The sequence below is a fragment of the Amyelois transitella genome, chromosome 30 (genome assembly GCF_032362555.1).
Source record: "Amyelois transitella isolate CPQ chromosome 30, ilAmyTran1.1, whole genome shotgun sequence".
Classification (NCBI taxonomy): Eukaryota; Metazoa; Arthropoda; class Insecta; order Lepidoptera; family Pyralidae; genus Amyelois; species Amyelois transitella.
In genome coordinates, this window is record NC_083533.1 from 2,587,169 (window position 1) to 2,604,015 (window position 16,847).

General features: G+C 35.5%; 1 protein-coding gene across 2 annotated transcripts; it reads right to left on the reverse strand.

Annotated features, from left to right (window-relative positions):
* Window positions 1-10,031: 10,031 nt before the first annotated feature.
* On the reverse strand, window positions 10,032-16,547 carry LOC106141409 (CUE domain-containing protein 2-A). 2 transcript variants are annotated; one of them, XM_060953004.1, is made up of 8 exons: window positions 16,474-16,547; window positions 16,165-16,336; window positions 13,931-14,062; window positions 13,136-13,214; window positions 12,477-12,597; window positions 11,061-11,224; window positions 10,745-10,874; window positions 10,032-10,164 (listed from the first exon to the last, which is right to left on the reverse strand). In XM_060953004.1, the coding sequence occupies exons 2-8, from the start codon at window positions 16,328-16,330 to the stop codon at window positions 10,102-10,104; spliced, it is 855 nt and encodes a 284-aa protein (XP_060808987.1). In that variant the 5' UTR covers window positions 16,331-16,336; window positions 16,474-16,547; the 3' UTR covers window positions 10,032-10,101. The 2 variants fall into 2 exon arrangements, with proteins under 2 accessions (XP_060808987.1, XP_060808986.1); XM_060953003.1 differs by having other exon boundaries at window positions 13,136-13,217.
* Window positions 16,548-16,847: the final 300 nt, after the last annotated feature.

Sequence of the window (16,847 nt, forward strand, 5' to 3'; positions counted from 1 at the left end):
CTTAAAGACGGCATTTGCGAAGGTTACCATTAAAAAAAATTTGCATTACGGCTGATGTCGGTGCCTTGCAAATGCAAGATAAAAAAAATATAGGATTCAAATTTTTTTATTGACGTATCTGCACTTGTTGGCGGGAAGTGCGGGCATTTGCACCGCAAAGTCGTCAAAGTTTCTTCGACGCCTAGAAATAAACAAATTGGTGTACATAATGCAATTTAGCAATATGCATATTAATTTTATTTCCCACAAATCCGTTGGCGCTAGTATCGTTTTAGTCAAAATCCGCCAATTTAGCAAATATTTAGTTTCTTTTTACGAGACAATAATATGTATTCAGTTTATTAAGCATGTTTTGGTACTGTCAGCAAAGAAATAAAAAATAATTTAAAACTTTCTAATAAATTGATAATCGGCAAAAGAGTAGGTACATTTTTTTGCTGATAGTACCAAAATATATTTTATTAGAATATTAAATCCATTTACTTAGCTGTTTAGCTCATTTTGTTTTTTAAAAGATCTTGAATTTAGCATTTTTTTTATTCATATCTATTGTATTAAATCATGATCTTTTCAAATAAGCTTCAAAAGCATTTGTCAGCTATTTTTAGTTACCATTAGTTGTACCTTTTAGGTATATATTTATTTTTAGTGTAAAACCTCGAAATAAAGTGCCGTATTGTTTAAATGTAGTTTCATTATTGTAGTTTAGATTCTCGAGTAGTATCCTGGGAATTAAAGTCTTGTGCACACAAAACTTGGGTCAGAATCGACTCGACTCGACTCGGCCCACTTTTGGTTTGCCGTACACTTAAGTAGTTTATATAAAAGACCACTATCACAGTAGTTTTACACTTCTCATGGCCTATATGCAAAAATATAGTGAGCCAAAATGACTCCTGTCTAAAATACAAGCTAGTTCAACTTACGACCGTAAATGTAGGTACCCGCTTTTTTTTCTAGGTAAGTAAGTATTTAAAACAAAAAGTATAAATGAAAAACACAAAGTTTTTACAAAATATGTAAGACTTATACCCAAAACCATAGAGTTAGGATAAAGAGATGAGTGGCTCTATAGAACAGACTTGTCGTCAAAATAATTAACATGATGCTTCCTCCTGCTTATCGCCACCTAATGTCGCTTATGTCAGTTTTTGCCATCATCCACAGTATTAAAACAACGCAAACTTTTGAAATAACTACGGGTAGCGTTATGGATTATTGAAGTTCCGATTGACACATTTTCCTTTAGTACTGTAAGTAAGTACTTTGTAAAAATACTGAAATACCACAACACAATGTTTTCATTCTCCTGGCGTTCTGGTCACATCATTACCTCTTTGGTGAGAGAGCTCGGTGTGTGTGTTTGATGATGAATTGGGCAAATCAGGTTTTTACACGAAGCTACTTCCCTTTAATCTCCAGCATTGGAGGGGAAACCTTACTCATATTGGATCTTTTTTACACATAAAGTTGCCCGAATATGCAGATTTCCTCACGATGATTTCCTTCGCCGTAAGAGCATCGGTTAGTGACAGTGGCGAATTTACCGGCAGGTTGAGTAGGCTGAAGTCTAGCTCTGCGCATTTGAGGGTTGGCAAATTCAGTCCCAATATTTTTTTCTTGCAGAAATAAAAAAATAAATACTTACCTATACCTAAATATAACAATTTTTAGTTTTTTAATTATAAAATTTGACATATGACATTGACGAAAAATGCAGGGATCACAAGGGGCGGCAAAATTCAGCCTACTGGCGGCAAATGGATTAATCCGCCACTGGTTAGTAATCAAACTATTGGACATAACTAAGAAAGGAGTGTAGGGACATGGTTGAGATAGGACTTAACCTCTGAGCTGCCGAACCCGCTATCTGATTTACACCCGCGGAAAATTATTTTTGAGCGAGGAAGGAGTATTTCCAAACTTAAAATAATGCATTTTATACTCAAAATAAAATAAACGTGGCCGGTAGGGCGAGCGCTGATCAGAGCTTAAGCAGCTGAGAAGTTAAACCAGTGCCTCCGCATGCTTATCACGCACTAGCTGTGCCCGCGACTTCGTCCGCGTGGAATAGTTATTTTGATGAAAGGATATGAATAAATTTCCCCGTTTTTTCACTTTTTCCATTATTTCTTTGCTCCTTATAGTTGCAGCGTGATGTTATATAGCCTAAAGCCTTCCTCGATAAAATCGTCTATTCAACGCAAAAAGAATTTTTTAATTCGAACCAGTAGTTCCTGAGATTAGCGCGTTCAAACAAACAAGCTCTTCAGCTTTATAATATTAGTATAGATTATTGGGTGCCATAACGGTTTGCAGCCGAGACGATGTACCTATGTTTTACGGCCTATTTGGCGCAGTTGTCAGATTCTCGCCTCTTCAAAATGTCCCGGGTCGTGACGGAAAAATAAGTTTTTTAATAGGCCTGGGTCATGGATGTTTATGTATATAAATACTTATATTTATTACTCGTATAAAATATAATATCGTTGAGTTAGTATCCCAAAAAACAAGTCTTGAACTTACTTCGGGGCTGAGTAATTTGTCCCGTATATATTAATTTTTGCTCATTTATTTACAGGCAACGCAGAGATACTCGTGAAAGACGCGGATATGGATACCTGCCGCTAGTACTATTTATTTTTATTTTTTTGGCTTTTAGATCTCAGAACCGAGTAGCGTAATAATCCCTGTCCCATCATTATTTGACTGCGGTATAATTTCCTTAAGTACATGTAAAGATATGAACAACAATAGGTAAGATAGTGTCATCCCCAAAATTGAGAATTAAATCTAATATACTCCTGGCGCCCGCGGTTGTTGCCAATATCCACGATCCAGCCTCCTCCGTAGCAAGGTGCGTGCGCTGCCGTTTTTATCGCGCGTAAAACTATCGCTGTTTCGCTTTTTATTATGACGTGAAACGGGACAGCGAGAGTTTTACGCGCGATGAAAACGGCGTCGCGCGTGCTACGCTATAGGGGCAGAAGTGCGAAGTAGGTACATTCCAAAGACAGTATATTTATAAATGTGTTACTTAGTGACCAACGTAATCCTCATAAGGGAAAAATACCCAACTTGGATCTCCTTAGTATTTAGTCGTCTGAGCGTGCAGTATTCTCCATGACATTTTCCCTAAAAAAAAAGATCATTCGTTCTCGTCCATAGATCAAATAGTTCTAGATTCAGGTAAAGATATTGTAGTTTTAGATCTTGCTGCTATTGTGTTCGTTTATATTTTTGCAATATTTTTTTCTTCACTTTTTATTTTCAGCAAATAAAAGTATAATCCGTAAGAATCTATGAAATACAACAATCAGATCATCAAAGAGTTTTTATTTACGCGTTCACAATTTCTATATCTTTTGTTTTGTCCGCATGAACAAAGAAACAGCTTCAAAGGGATGATAAGCTTTTGCGGAATTCCGTGACAGTTATATTATGATCAAATTTTAAAGAGATAAATGTAGTCTCTCCCTACCCCTACAGCGTTATTTTATGTATGTAAAAAATCTCACAGAATTAAACTTGTTTTATATACGTAGGATTTATACATACAAACATATGGTGACGTCCTGAAAAGACTGAATAGACACGATCAGCTATTTAGCCGATTATGGTAATTCATCATGATTTAGTAGGATTTATATACCGGACAAATTACTGATTCATTACATACAAGGGAACTTCGAGAATCGTGGATGGGATAACATCGCAACGATAATAAGGTACTGTATTTTTTTTAATATACCTAAACGTTCCTATACAAACATAGAATATAGGAGTGGAAGAAGAGGAAGAAAGGTCCAAGATTGATCCTTAATGCCGTCATGATGATGAGGACGAACAGAAAACGTTATGTATCATGACCCGATCAGTTATCGAAGTTGGTCATAAAGAATAAACTTAATCTAAAATCATTCAATTTCTTATCGTTGAACTTAAAGCTGAACATGGCTTTTCGGTCTCTTCGAAACTGTTGGCTCTGTCTACCCCGCAAGGGAACCAGACGTGTTTAAATAAAATAAAACCACACAATCAAGGGATTAACGATATATTTGAATACAATGTTATAAGATTCAAACCTCGATTTGAGATATGACAAAGGTGCGCGCTCATCGCATGTTGTCCATATATTATGATAATATAATAATAATAAAAAATCTAATCCAATAATACAAGTGTAGAAAATAAATGCGAACGATATAACGTTTTAATGTTTTTAAACAATCTGTGATTTTGATGCCAGTTTTTTTTTGTACTGTTGTATATAAAGCCTATTTTACATGGACTTTTTCTTTGTTTATATTTTATTCGTACAAATAACGCTGTAGATTTATCCTAGCTAAACATGTGACATAAGCCTTAGAATAAATTTGCGCACAAGCATTCAACTCGTATAGAGAAAACATTACATCTTAAAAGTGTATTTATTTGTTCGAAATTGTTCTTTTATTTGGTCCATTCACAAAAGAAGGATAAATATCAATAGGTAAGTTGATTTCCAGTTATGAAACTGTTTGCAGGCCCAGGAGTATGGCTCACACGACGCCGCGATTAGCTACCGCTGTTTCGTTTCACGTCATAATAAAAAACTACGTAAGCAGGTTCAATATTATAAGAACACCATTAATGACGCTTAGAAACTAAATCATTTATTTTTAACCAACAACAGTTTTAAAAGCGCACATATTTTTATTGGGACTTCGTAATGGAGGTCGTGATAACATGACAAATTGCAAATTCACGCAATATTTAAAAGAGTAGATATTTTGTAGAAATGTCACTGAGTATATATAGTGAGAGTCCACGTAAACTAGGCATTAGGCGAGTACAATTCCATCATGCGAGACTGTATCGTATTAAAGATATTTTTTATAACTAAAGAAGAAATCATAGATCATATTATAAAATCTATTTAAAAAATAGACTACTTATAATATCTACTATAGCATTGTTTAAATTAGGGTAAGTAATAATCTTCTCCGTTACTCTTAATTTTTCTAACAACATGTTGTCATATTCGTCAATGCGAGAATCACAGACCCATAAAATTTTGAATTAGCTTTCCTTTAGTTTCGATTATCTCTTTACTTATAAATATCTTCTTCCTCTTGGTATTGGGCCCGGTGACATCCTCACCACTCTGGAGAGGAGCCCGGGATATATCTTTGACCATGGATCCTGGATTGGGTGAGTCAGGATTTTACACGAAACGACTCCCGTCTGATCTCCGCAACCATCGCAGGTGAATCTAACCCGTATTGGTACATAGTATAATCGTATAATCTTTCATCATATTGGTTCATCGTATATCGATCACTCTATCAAGTGAATTGAAAAATGTTTTCTTTTTTTAAATTTGATACTTTCTCGAATGATAAAATTGTCTCGTTTAAGACTATGGAATATTTTCTTTTCTCAAATAATAGTTATATTTTAATTAATATATAATTATCGATTTCTGCTCTTCTAAATAGTTATATCTATGTATATGTTTTTTTTGTACTCATGTACATTCAACCGAATTTGCAGTGAATTTGGGTAAGTTGACATGCTGTTGATTGTACGTAGTTAAAATAAATGTATAGAAATATAATAAAAAAAGAATGTGTTTATATTCTCAGAATATAAATAATTTCTTTTCGCAATTGATATTATTGGTAAACAAAAAATTATATTTTGACAATAGATAATATTTAGAAGGGCAGTTACTTATTTCATTTTAATAAAACACTGTAAAAAGATAGTAATAAAAATAAATTAAAATATTATTAATAATAAAAAATCGTTATAAAATAACGAATATCGCAGGATACAAAATTTCACACTTTCTTTCTTGACAATCCTCCGAAACATTTTAACTACGCGTTTGGCATTTCAATACTAAGGTAATTTAGCACCAAAATTTTGGCTAAATCTTTTGTGACGGCCGCTGCAAATGTTATTAGAATGATAACGAAACACCGATTATAAATATGACGTCTTTACGGGGTAGACAGTTTAGACGTCTTAGCGCAGTCAACAGCAGTGTTCAAGGCTACGCTTAGACGGATATCTCCAATCAAATACACTTCCAGATTTTATGACATATCAGTTATGGTTTTGGTAAAACTATCATTATACACGTTACATTATACAATGGACATCCTGCGTCTGATATGATGATGATTGATCAGTGATCACTAATAACGCAGCATCATATATTTGTGTGTTCATTTTCATTCTAATAACTGCTGGGCTGGTCTCGTACACTAGTCAACAAGTAATATTACTATAATGCCAAATAAACGAACGTGCGCACTCTTCTAATGTTGCTGTCCTTTTCTAACGCCAGTTGGATTTTAGGAAATTCTCAGAAGCGACGTCGCCTATTTTTGGGTAACGGTACCTACGTACCGTAAGTTTTAAATTGGTACCGGTAATGAAAAAGGCACGATTCAAACGGGCGAGAGTTATAGGAAATGACGACGTTGCATCCGTACGCGCAGCGTATATGCCGCTTGTCTCCTTAAAAAAATGGCAAGAATAGCAAAGTACCGGTACCAGTACATCTGATATTTCCGGTACCGACTAAGTATAATGGGCGTGGTCTTATTTGTGATAAGGACAGCAACATTATTATCAGTACGTCACGCCATTGACAGATTTCGAAAGAAAGAGATAGAAATATTCGGCTCGGCCGAGTAAACGTACATTCAGCAGAAAAAATAAACTCTTATAAACGCATATTTTTCACGTATAGGTAATCTATGAAATAAAGCATATATTTTTTATTGCTTATGATATGAAAAACGCTAACTAAGTATAATTAATGCCACTACACACGGAAAGCGTGTTTTTTTTTATTACTTAATTAGAATTTATATGAAACACTACACATAACGCATAGTGATCACAGCAAAAGATTAACAGACATTAGCGATAACTCCGCTTTTGTACCATCTCTGTCTATTTTACTCTTATGGTGCAATAAAGAGTTTATCTATCTACTGTCAATTCATCAACCTGGCGTAAATTCCATTTCCGTTCTCCGGCTTAGATCCCCGGGGCCGGCCATAACCACAATCCTGTATTGGGTAAGTCTAGTTTCTACACGAAGGCTACTCCCGTCTGACCTCCGCAACCTTGCTGGGAAACCTATCCCATATTGGGTTACACATTCAGTTGTCATGCATGTGAAAGTCTGCAACAAGGGCATTCTTACCCTAGTAGATTATTTAGTAAATTTCCATGTATGATGACTTTAAACATTTCCTTAATACGTAGGTACCTATCAAAAACTTAGTACATTTTGCAAGCTTACTTTTTCTGCTGACTGTACAAAACAATAAAACTATAAAGTTAATACACTCATTATATGAGATCGTGTCAAATTCAGTCTATTAAAATATTAAAAAACAATAATATAAGTCACATTTTATGTTGTGATGTCGAGTTGTGATGCTAAGTTAATCAACACAAGTGTATGTGTATAGTGAAGGCTTCTTTAAGAAAATTAAGTCATTTGTATAATAAGTATATACAATGCTTTAGTCGAAAAGTAAAGTATGGTTTATCAGGTAACAAAAATCTGAATTAATAGGCTGAACCGCCGCAGTGTAGTTACCACCGCATTTTCTGCTTAGGGAGCGGTAGTAACTTTTTTAATTAAGTATTTTATGTAATTTTTGACTTCAATAAGTGACTGTGACAGATATCGAGAAAACAATAATTTGAATCTGAAAGATGTTAAAAGACACGTGGTTTATGACATTCCACCAATCAAGGCAGTCTTTTGTATATGTGGTACGTCGCACTTGACTGATGATAGTGTGCGTAGTTTTAAAAATTTTAAACTATTTGATACGAGATAAAAACGAAGAGTGAATAACTATTTTATCAATTAAGCTAATAAGACTAAAGTCACTTGAGGTAGCTATTTTAGTGCGTTAGTTCGAAACGTACAAAACATCTAAGATTATTTTTTATAGTGAATAATATTTACAGACCCCTTTGAGGCTTTGGGCAGTGGCAAGTGGGCAATTATTAATGTGCTCATTGTAATTGAATGTCAACAAGATTTCCTCTTAAACCAGTGAACCAATTTTGGTTTAATTTTTGAAAAGGCTAAGAGATACAGAGCAATTATATCCCACACGGACGGAGTAGAGAGAAAAGGTTTTTTTATGTAAGTATATAAAATGTGACTTGTATTATATGGTATAAGCGTAAGTGATTCATATTAATTTATACTTATATATTAACAGTCATTTAAGTTAATATATAAACCATCACAGATTACCCTCCGCACGTCAATTGTATAAAATTACCACTTTCAAGATCAATCAAGAGAGATCAAATAGATTTATTTTATTTAAATTAAAATATTCTGTCAAAATGTCATACTTTCTATAAATAGTAGAGTGATGAATTTCATATTAAATTCTCTAAAAAATATTCTTTTTTTTCCGTAGAAAGATAGATTTTGCTAAAACGTCATCCAATAATAAGAAGTCCGATTTGACAACTGTCAAATTTAAAATTTTAACGTCTGACACCCGCTCTTGTTTCAAAAGTATACCATATACTTAGTATTTTTTATTTTAAGTCAAAACGAAATTCTTATTTCTGGACTACTATAAATAAATATGTCATGAAGTGAAAAGATATGAATATTCTAAACAACCATTCATTTCAAATCTTCACAATTAAATTCGTTTATTTTATAACATCCTATTCGCAATTTGAATACTACCTACTTTGTATAAATTGATATGAATCACGAACACCTCTCACTAAACAAAACATACATCACAACAAAGTTCCCGCAGAATTGGAAAGCAAAAACGTGAACACTAAACTAAAATTACAAAAACCACTTAATGGGTAAACTATTATATAATAAAATGGCATCGCAATCACAGATGTGTATAAAAACGATAAAACTACAATAGGAATCACATTGTTAATAATAAAATAATAATAACAATTCAAAATCACAGGTAACACACAGATCTTTATACTTATAACTAGGGCGAATACACATATTACAATCGGTGGGCTAAAACGGCGCTTGCCGACGGCTTGTTCGCGCGGGAAACGCCGTCTTAGCGCCGCGTCGTCCGTCAGTTGCCTATCTGCAGCATCACAAAACACACACGACACAAACTTCGTCACGAACCGTCTAAATTGAACACACACCGACGCAAAAACACCGAACGATGCCGCAGATACCGTAATACTGTATACTAGCTGCCTCGTGAGCTTAATAATGATAATAAATACGCGAATTAAATACTTTAACTTAAAATTACAGTCCATATTAAGTTGAGGGCGCCATAACTTAACACATTGAAATAAATCAGTAACGGTTGAAAGCGGCGAAATCAAAATCGCTGTATAGACTTGCGATTCACGCGCGGTATCTATGACACTACACACACATAATAACGCACGCCCGCGAGCCGCCATGACGGTTGTCAAAGTCACATTGACACCTGTCAAAGTGACGTTAAACGGATCTTTCATTATGACGTAGGATACGTACGGAACTCCGTACTGTTGACTAGCAATATCTTGTTCAGGCGATATAATCGCGCTGAACGTTAAATGTACACTTGTTCGTGTTCTGAAATAATAAAATAAGCGTTCCAAATCTGAACATTCGTCATACGATATATTCCGAATATATAACACACTTTTGTCGCCGATCAAATCGTTAATTTTCATAGACAAAATTACACGTTTTATATCAATCAATATCATAAGTTCCATTGAAGTCAATGGCTTCTCAATCAAAGTCATCCATGTACAAGATGAAACCTTCCATTCACGAATTAAACTCACCTGCTTACAGGCGACCGCTTTTGAAATTATCCACTTACCAATTAAAATCATTGAAATGACGATTGTCTTAAAACTTAAAATTATTTTGTCAGCGAATTTAATCACCTTACTTTTAAGGATTCGCTTTGTCATAGAATTTTCTAGAACATTGAAATGTCTCATTGGGCTGGGGCGTGCGGGGATAAAGACGACATCTAAGAGGACTAAGGTACAGGACACATAGAGTGCGGAATAAGTGTCCGCTTTTCCACCGTACTGACGTGATTTTAATGGTTAAGGGCAATGCTGTTTTTTTGGCTTCTTTAAATGTTCCTCGTCGATTCCGGACTTCGGCACCTAAGTGTTGGGTACAATAAATTATTTTCTATTAAAAACATTGAGTTTAATGATATATATATACTATATATATATATATATATATATATATATATATATATATATATATATATATATATATATATATATATATATATATATATATATATATATATATATCTATATTACACAGATTACCTAGACGAACGTATCTTGATCAAATTAAGGACGTCCTGGTAAAGGGTCAGGTCAAAAGTACACGAAACCGCCGAGCTTGCATGAAGAGAGTTATGAATGTGGATGAAGCGAAGGAAATATGCAGAGATCGTGGCAAGTGGAAAGAGGTAGTCTCTGCCTACCCCTCCGGGAAAGAGGCGTGATTTTATGTATACATGTATGTATGTATTAAGTTAGTCTCTAAGTTCGAAACTTGTGTTACGAGATACTAACTCAACGATAATAGATATATTTTACATTAAACAAAATTATAAAGATAAATATTTAGCAATAAAAAGTTACGTTTCTCATTATAAACTGGCCAGGATTCGAACCCAGGACTAGCGCTGCGCCGCTGAGGCCGTACAGTCAATAAATGACTTACCTCAGTGTACCTCTCGCCTTTCAAAGACACGATTTTATTGTCCCGGTAACGGACCATCTTCTTGGGCTCGATTTTAGGAGCAAGTGGTTTGTGCTCCTTGGTTTCAGAGTTCTTGTCCACGTAGGAGTACCTGTAATTGAATAAGAAATATATTGTCCTATTCTCTTTTCTATTGTTGCCGGAAACCACACGGCACAAATACTAACAGTATGTCACGTCTATATCCCATGCGGGGTAGACAGAGCCAACAGTCTTGAAAAGACCGAATGGCCACGTTCAGCTATTCGGCTTAATGATAGAATTCCACAATACCAACCGGGCAATGATACGGTTCTTCAGCTCGTGATCGTCGCAAACCGGCTGCTTGGCCGCCGAATGCAGCGCCGCCGCGGACAGAGACTGCCCCTGTTCGCGGCGGTGTAGCAGTGTGGCCGCCGCGCGCTCCACGTCACCGTGGGCGATTGATACGCAATGCTTGATCTGAAAAAAATAAATAATAAATATATAATAAATAATAAATATATAATAGGCTTACAAACTTGGGATTCTTTTTTAGGCGATAGGCTAGCAACCTGTCACTATTTGAATCTCAATTCTATCATTAAGCCAAATAGCTGAACGTGGCCATTCAGTCCTTTCAAGACTGTTGGCTCTGTCTACCCCGCATGGGATATAGACGTGAACATATGTATGTATGTAATAAATATATACGGGACAAATTACACAGATCGAGTAAGCCTCGAAGTAAGTTCGAAATTTGTGTTACGAGATACTAACTCAACGATGCTATATTTATAATAAATACTTATATAGATAAACATCCAAGATCCAGGAAAATCAGAGTAAGTTCGTTTCTCATCATGCCCTGGCCGGGATTCGAACCCGGGACCTCAGGTGTCACAGACAAGCGCACTACCGCTGCGCCACAGAAGCCGTCTCAGATTCAGTAGATTGTCACTTAACTATTTACTGAGGTACAATTATTACTTGCAGATAACGGTTTTTATAATACCTACGTTTATGCACACATATGTATATCTTTATTTGCTGAACATACATAATATACATTTTTTTTCTATAAAAATAATTCTTAAAGTAAGTATTTAAATTAATGTTCTTAATAGTAGTTGCAACAGTGATCAAACCAAATAATAGTGGCAGAAGTGGGATTCAAACCCGGGGATAGTAGTAATGAGACAATCCGAATTCGCACCTAGCGGATACCTTACCTCCATATCGCAGGTGTTAGGGAATATCTCATGGAGAACTCTGCACTGAGTGATGAGAGTTTTCCTTTACCATACGACGTCAGTTAGAATTCAACGTATACAGATAGTAGCACCAGTAGGATTTGAACTTGAATATAGTGGAAGTGGAATTACAATCCAGTAAAAATGTCAAATGAAGGATTTCGACCTCGTTACACCGCTTATTAGTTGGATATAAAAGACACTGTTGTTCTTCAGTTTATCTTCATATCGCAGGCGTTGGGGAACATCTCATGGAGAACTCTGCACTAAGTGACGACAGAGCGCCGTTTAGGGCCCTTAAAACTACTAGAATTTCTTTTGTAGTAAGAGCAAAGGTTAACGTTTCACTAATACATCAACTCAACAACTCATTTTTAGTGGCAGAAGTGGGATACGAAAATATTGCTAGTGGCAGAAGTGGGATTCAAATCGGTGACAGTAGAATGGGATAATCCGAATGCATCACGTGACATATACTTTACCTCCATAGCGCAGGTGTTGGGGAACATCTCATGGAGAACTCGGCACTGAGTGGCGAGCTCGTCACACTCCAGCACAGAGCGCCTCTCTGTTCCCTCAGAGCTGCTCGAGTTGGTGTGGGACCTGAAGATATATTAATATCACTAGCCGTTGTTCACTTTCTCATAAGCTCATTTAGTTACTGCTCAAATTGTGCCTAGATATTAATACATACATACATACATATAATCACGTCTATATCCCTTGCGGGGAAGACAGAGACTTCTTGAAAAGACTGATAGGCCACGTTCAGCTGTTTGGCTTTCTGATGGAATTGAGATTCAGATAGTATAAGGTTGCTAGCCCATCGCCTAAAAGAAGAATCCCAAGTTTATAAGCCTTAGTCGCCTTTTATAACATCCATGGGAACGAGATGGAGTGGTCCTATTCTTTTTTTATTGGTGCCGGGAATCACACGGCACACCTAGATATTAATTCAAGAATATTTACTGTGCAAATAGTATAAAAACATTCCATTGCGCACAGAAGATTTTTTACATGACGGATTTTGATAAAGCTTTTTCATAGATAGTTATTCAAGAAAAAAGTTTATATATATATAAATGTTTACCTGAATCCGGGGCGGGTCGCTAATAAATAAATAAGAGGATCATCGTCTCACCGGTTGGTCTTGGTGACAGACGGCAGCATTTCAGTGAGGCTCTGCATGGTCAGGCTGATCCTGTCGCTGCTGGCGGAGTCTTCTGGAAATAACATTGCCGTGGTTAGCCTTCTGTGCTGTGCTGCTGATAGGAAAAGTGCAATAGAGAGCGTAGCCGGTCGATTGGTTAAGGTGCCCGGCCCGAGTATGAGCACATGGAAGCACAGATTCAAATTCTACAGTAGCCACATTGGAACCCGCAGCCATATTGAAAACAAACATACATATAATCACGTCCACATCCCCCGCGGGGTAGACAGAGCCAACAGTCTTAAAAAGAACGATATGCGACGTTCAGCTGTTTGGCTTAATGATAGAATTGAGATTCAAATAGTGACAGGTTGCTAGCCCATCGCCTCAAAGAAGAATCCCATGTTTATAAGCCTATCCCTTATTCACCTTTTACGGCATCCATGGGAACGAGATGGAGTGGTCCTTTTATTTTTTTTATTGGTGCCGGGAACCACACGGCACTGCACGGCATATTGAAAACCGTATTTACATTAATAGATAATAATTAACAAAGAATCCATATTGGGGTGAGATTCCCCTTCCCTTGGTCTCTGAGGTCAGATGGGAGTTGCTTCATGTGAAAGCCTGACCTACCCAATCTAAGATCGTAATCTTTAGTGACCTCATGCTCTTCTCCAGAAAGGTGAGAATGCCTTCCATATTAATTCCATAACTACTTTTATTTCTGTAAAACAAAATAAAACAGCTCTAGCAATTGTCAAGTGAATTATAAAATATACTGACCATGATTGGAAAGTGAGTCACTCTCGCTGCCCCGCGACAGCTCGGCCTCCAGCTGGAGCACCCATGAGCACACCTGGCCGGGGTCGATGTCCGCAAACTCAGGGATGTATGCCGCCATCATTTCTATGAACCCTGGAGAGAAAATTATTAACAGATATAAGTGCCATATCATTTAATCAAGTCATCCATACACATGTATATAAGATACTTGAATGATATTGCCAAAAAATCATTATGGGGAGCTAACTAATAATGAACAAAAGTAAAAAATGATGACGCGTTTGGCTTGGCCGAACTTGAAAATATTTTTCTTTATTTTATAATTCAATTTATTTAATATGAAATACTGAAACAACAAAAAAAAAACTGATAAGTAAACATAACTTTCCCTCCTCACCCTTTTAAGGGTAATACAGAGGTTCAGCTTTTACTTGTTTAATGGCAGACAAAGTTTTGGGCAACAGCTAGTAGTTCAAACTTTTCATATACAGAGAAAAGACAAATTGTATTTTTGTAACACAAAAACTACTTGACTGAATTTCTCGAATTTTGGCACAGAGATAGATAGACTTTCAGGAGTGACAAAGCAATTTTTCTGGGAGTTTCACACGAGAGCAAAGCCCCGGGCAAATGCTATTAATAATAAAGAAATTAGATATTTTGTGGCTATCATCACTCCCTTTTCCAAGTCATTTTCAACACTAGTACACATGAAGACATCCCATACATGTGTATAATCATACCTCTACAACAAACTTGACTCATTACTAAATATTTATCCCCTCCATAAATTCTCCTGCAAAATCACCGTTTCTAAATTCTTAAAATCCCTCGACTATTTCGCCACAGAAAATTTCATTACGCCACTCGCTTAAACTTGACTTACCTCTGAATACTAACTGACCACACAAACCGACAAATTTTTCTCGCAAAAATCATCCACTTAGATTAAAACTTTCATTAGCTCCAGAACCAATTCAGTCACCATGCCATGTCCCGTCCCCCCCTCACTCTCTGACATTGACCCCGACTTTAAGACCATTATAACCCCTAAATAAGTTCCTAGTTTTCCTATTGTTGTGCTTTATTTATTTTCTTTTTTTTTCTTGTCCTTTTCTTTATTGTATTTTAATTTAGCTGTTAGTTCTGTTAGCCAGGGTATTAAAATCCGAGAGGGGTGGCCTAGTTACCTGTAGTTCAGGTTCGACCGAATCTTATTCAGGAACTAGCCTCCCAGCAAAGATCTTTAATAAACATTTAGTTATAAGTAGTTAAATTAGCTTAAGTTTGATCTTTGTAAAGAGGAAAATAAACGAATTTTGAATTTGAATATATCTCTTATGGGTAGAAGAACCAACAGTCTCGTTAAGCCTAAGATCACAGACAACTGCATAGCTTAATGATAAAATTGAAATCAAGATAAAAACCATTAACAAGATAACAACATTTCGCTTGATTGTTGAAATCAAAATTTAGTACACTCGGTACATCAATCACATTCCTATCTAATTTTAAGCCACATTTTATTTTATTAATTTTATTTTTAAACCACATTTCTATTCTAATTTTAAGTTTTGAAGAAAATGCTGCAGTGCATTTGTTACCGCTTCTTCTGTACTGGGGCTATGGAAGAGGCAGTAAACTTAGTTTTAAGTAATATATTTAATATCAACCAATGTTGTGAAAACATAATAAATAAAAATTTTGAATTGAATTGACTTTTATTATCAGCCCAGTAAGAGGAGCGTTGCAGCTGTTTTGTCACTATGTTTTTGTTCACTACCTGACATGAATGCAAGCTCTAACTTAAAATTATAATGTATCAAAATAAGAAAAGCAAACAGAACAAGGGTATGCAAGTCATAGCTTTGACAGAATAGCTGATTTGCTTAAAACCTTGCTATATCTACCTCCTTTTTTCCCTGTAAAAATTTAATACATATTTTGTTAAGGTGCTTTTCCCTTTGAAATTCTATTGTTTTGTTGCTGCCTGTGCCTATTTTACATTAAATTAGAATAATAATATGTAAATCAAGTAGGAATTATGACGAGCGGGTTCCATGACCTATTTCTTGTTCCCTTTGAGCTTACAATGGAAAACTCCACTGGCCAAGGAAAACCACTGACAGTGATACATTTATATGTTTACATATGTGATATATAAAGCAAACCAAGTGTTTAGGCTTGTTTATAGCAAAAGCAATAGTTTAGTTAATATTAACATGATTTCTTACCATCAACGTCGAAGCACGGGTCCTGGGAAGCCTCTTCCAAAATAGATATAACATACGACAGTACTATGTCGTCAATTACATTCAAATCAGCTGATGGGATGTTTCTGGTAATAAACTGAAATAAACTCTCCTTAACAAGAGACTCTTGCTGTGCTATAGCGCTCATTTTCACCTAAAAGAACGTATTTTTCAATGAAACACTCTTTTTAATTCAAATGTATTCACTTTTCTCGTTACGGGTCGCTAAACAACATCAAAAGGCAGAAGTTTTGCGGTTTAGAAAGCGTTTTCGACGTTGTTTTAAATTACCTGGATTATTGCGAGCACAAATTAATTCAGTTGAATGAAAATCGTAGATATTTTCGCTAGAATTTCTGGAGACAGCGACAAAAATCAATACAAATGAAGTTTTTTTATAAACAACTTGCTTTCGTTTTTAGGTGAGGCAACGACTGTGTAGCGTACAGCCTTTCTATAAAATTTTCTTTTATGCATTTCTTTATTGAGTTTACTGATTTTTAATCGTTTGTTCTAAAAACTTAAATGTTTTAATTCGAGGATATTTAATAAAATTTGTGTCAACGTAACATTTAAGAGCTACATTTAATAAATAATAAAGTTATTTTTATTCGTTACCTGTTTTGTATGCATGAAATGAAATATACCGGAAATATTGTATGTTA

Bases quoted from the DNA above. Each gene is read 5' to 3' on its own strand.
- LOC106141409 (XM_060953003.1), bottom strand. From the start codon at position 16,330: ATGAGCGCTATAGCACAGCAAGAGTCTCTTGTTAAGGAGAGTTTATTT. The intron at 10,875-11,060 runs GTTGGTATTGTG...ATTCAATTACAG, and splicing joins AAGAACCGTATCATTGCCCG to GTACTCCTACGTGGACAAGA. The intron at 10,165-10,744 runs GTAAGTCATTTA...CCCAACACTTAG, and splicing joins AAGGCGAGAGGTACACTGAG to GTGCCGAAGTCCGGAATCGA.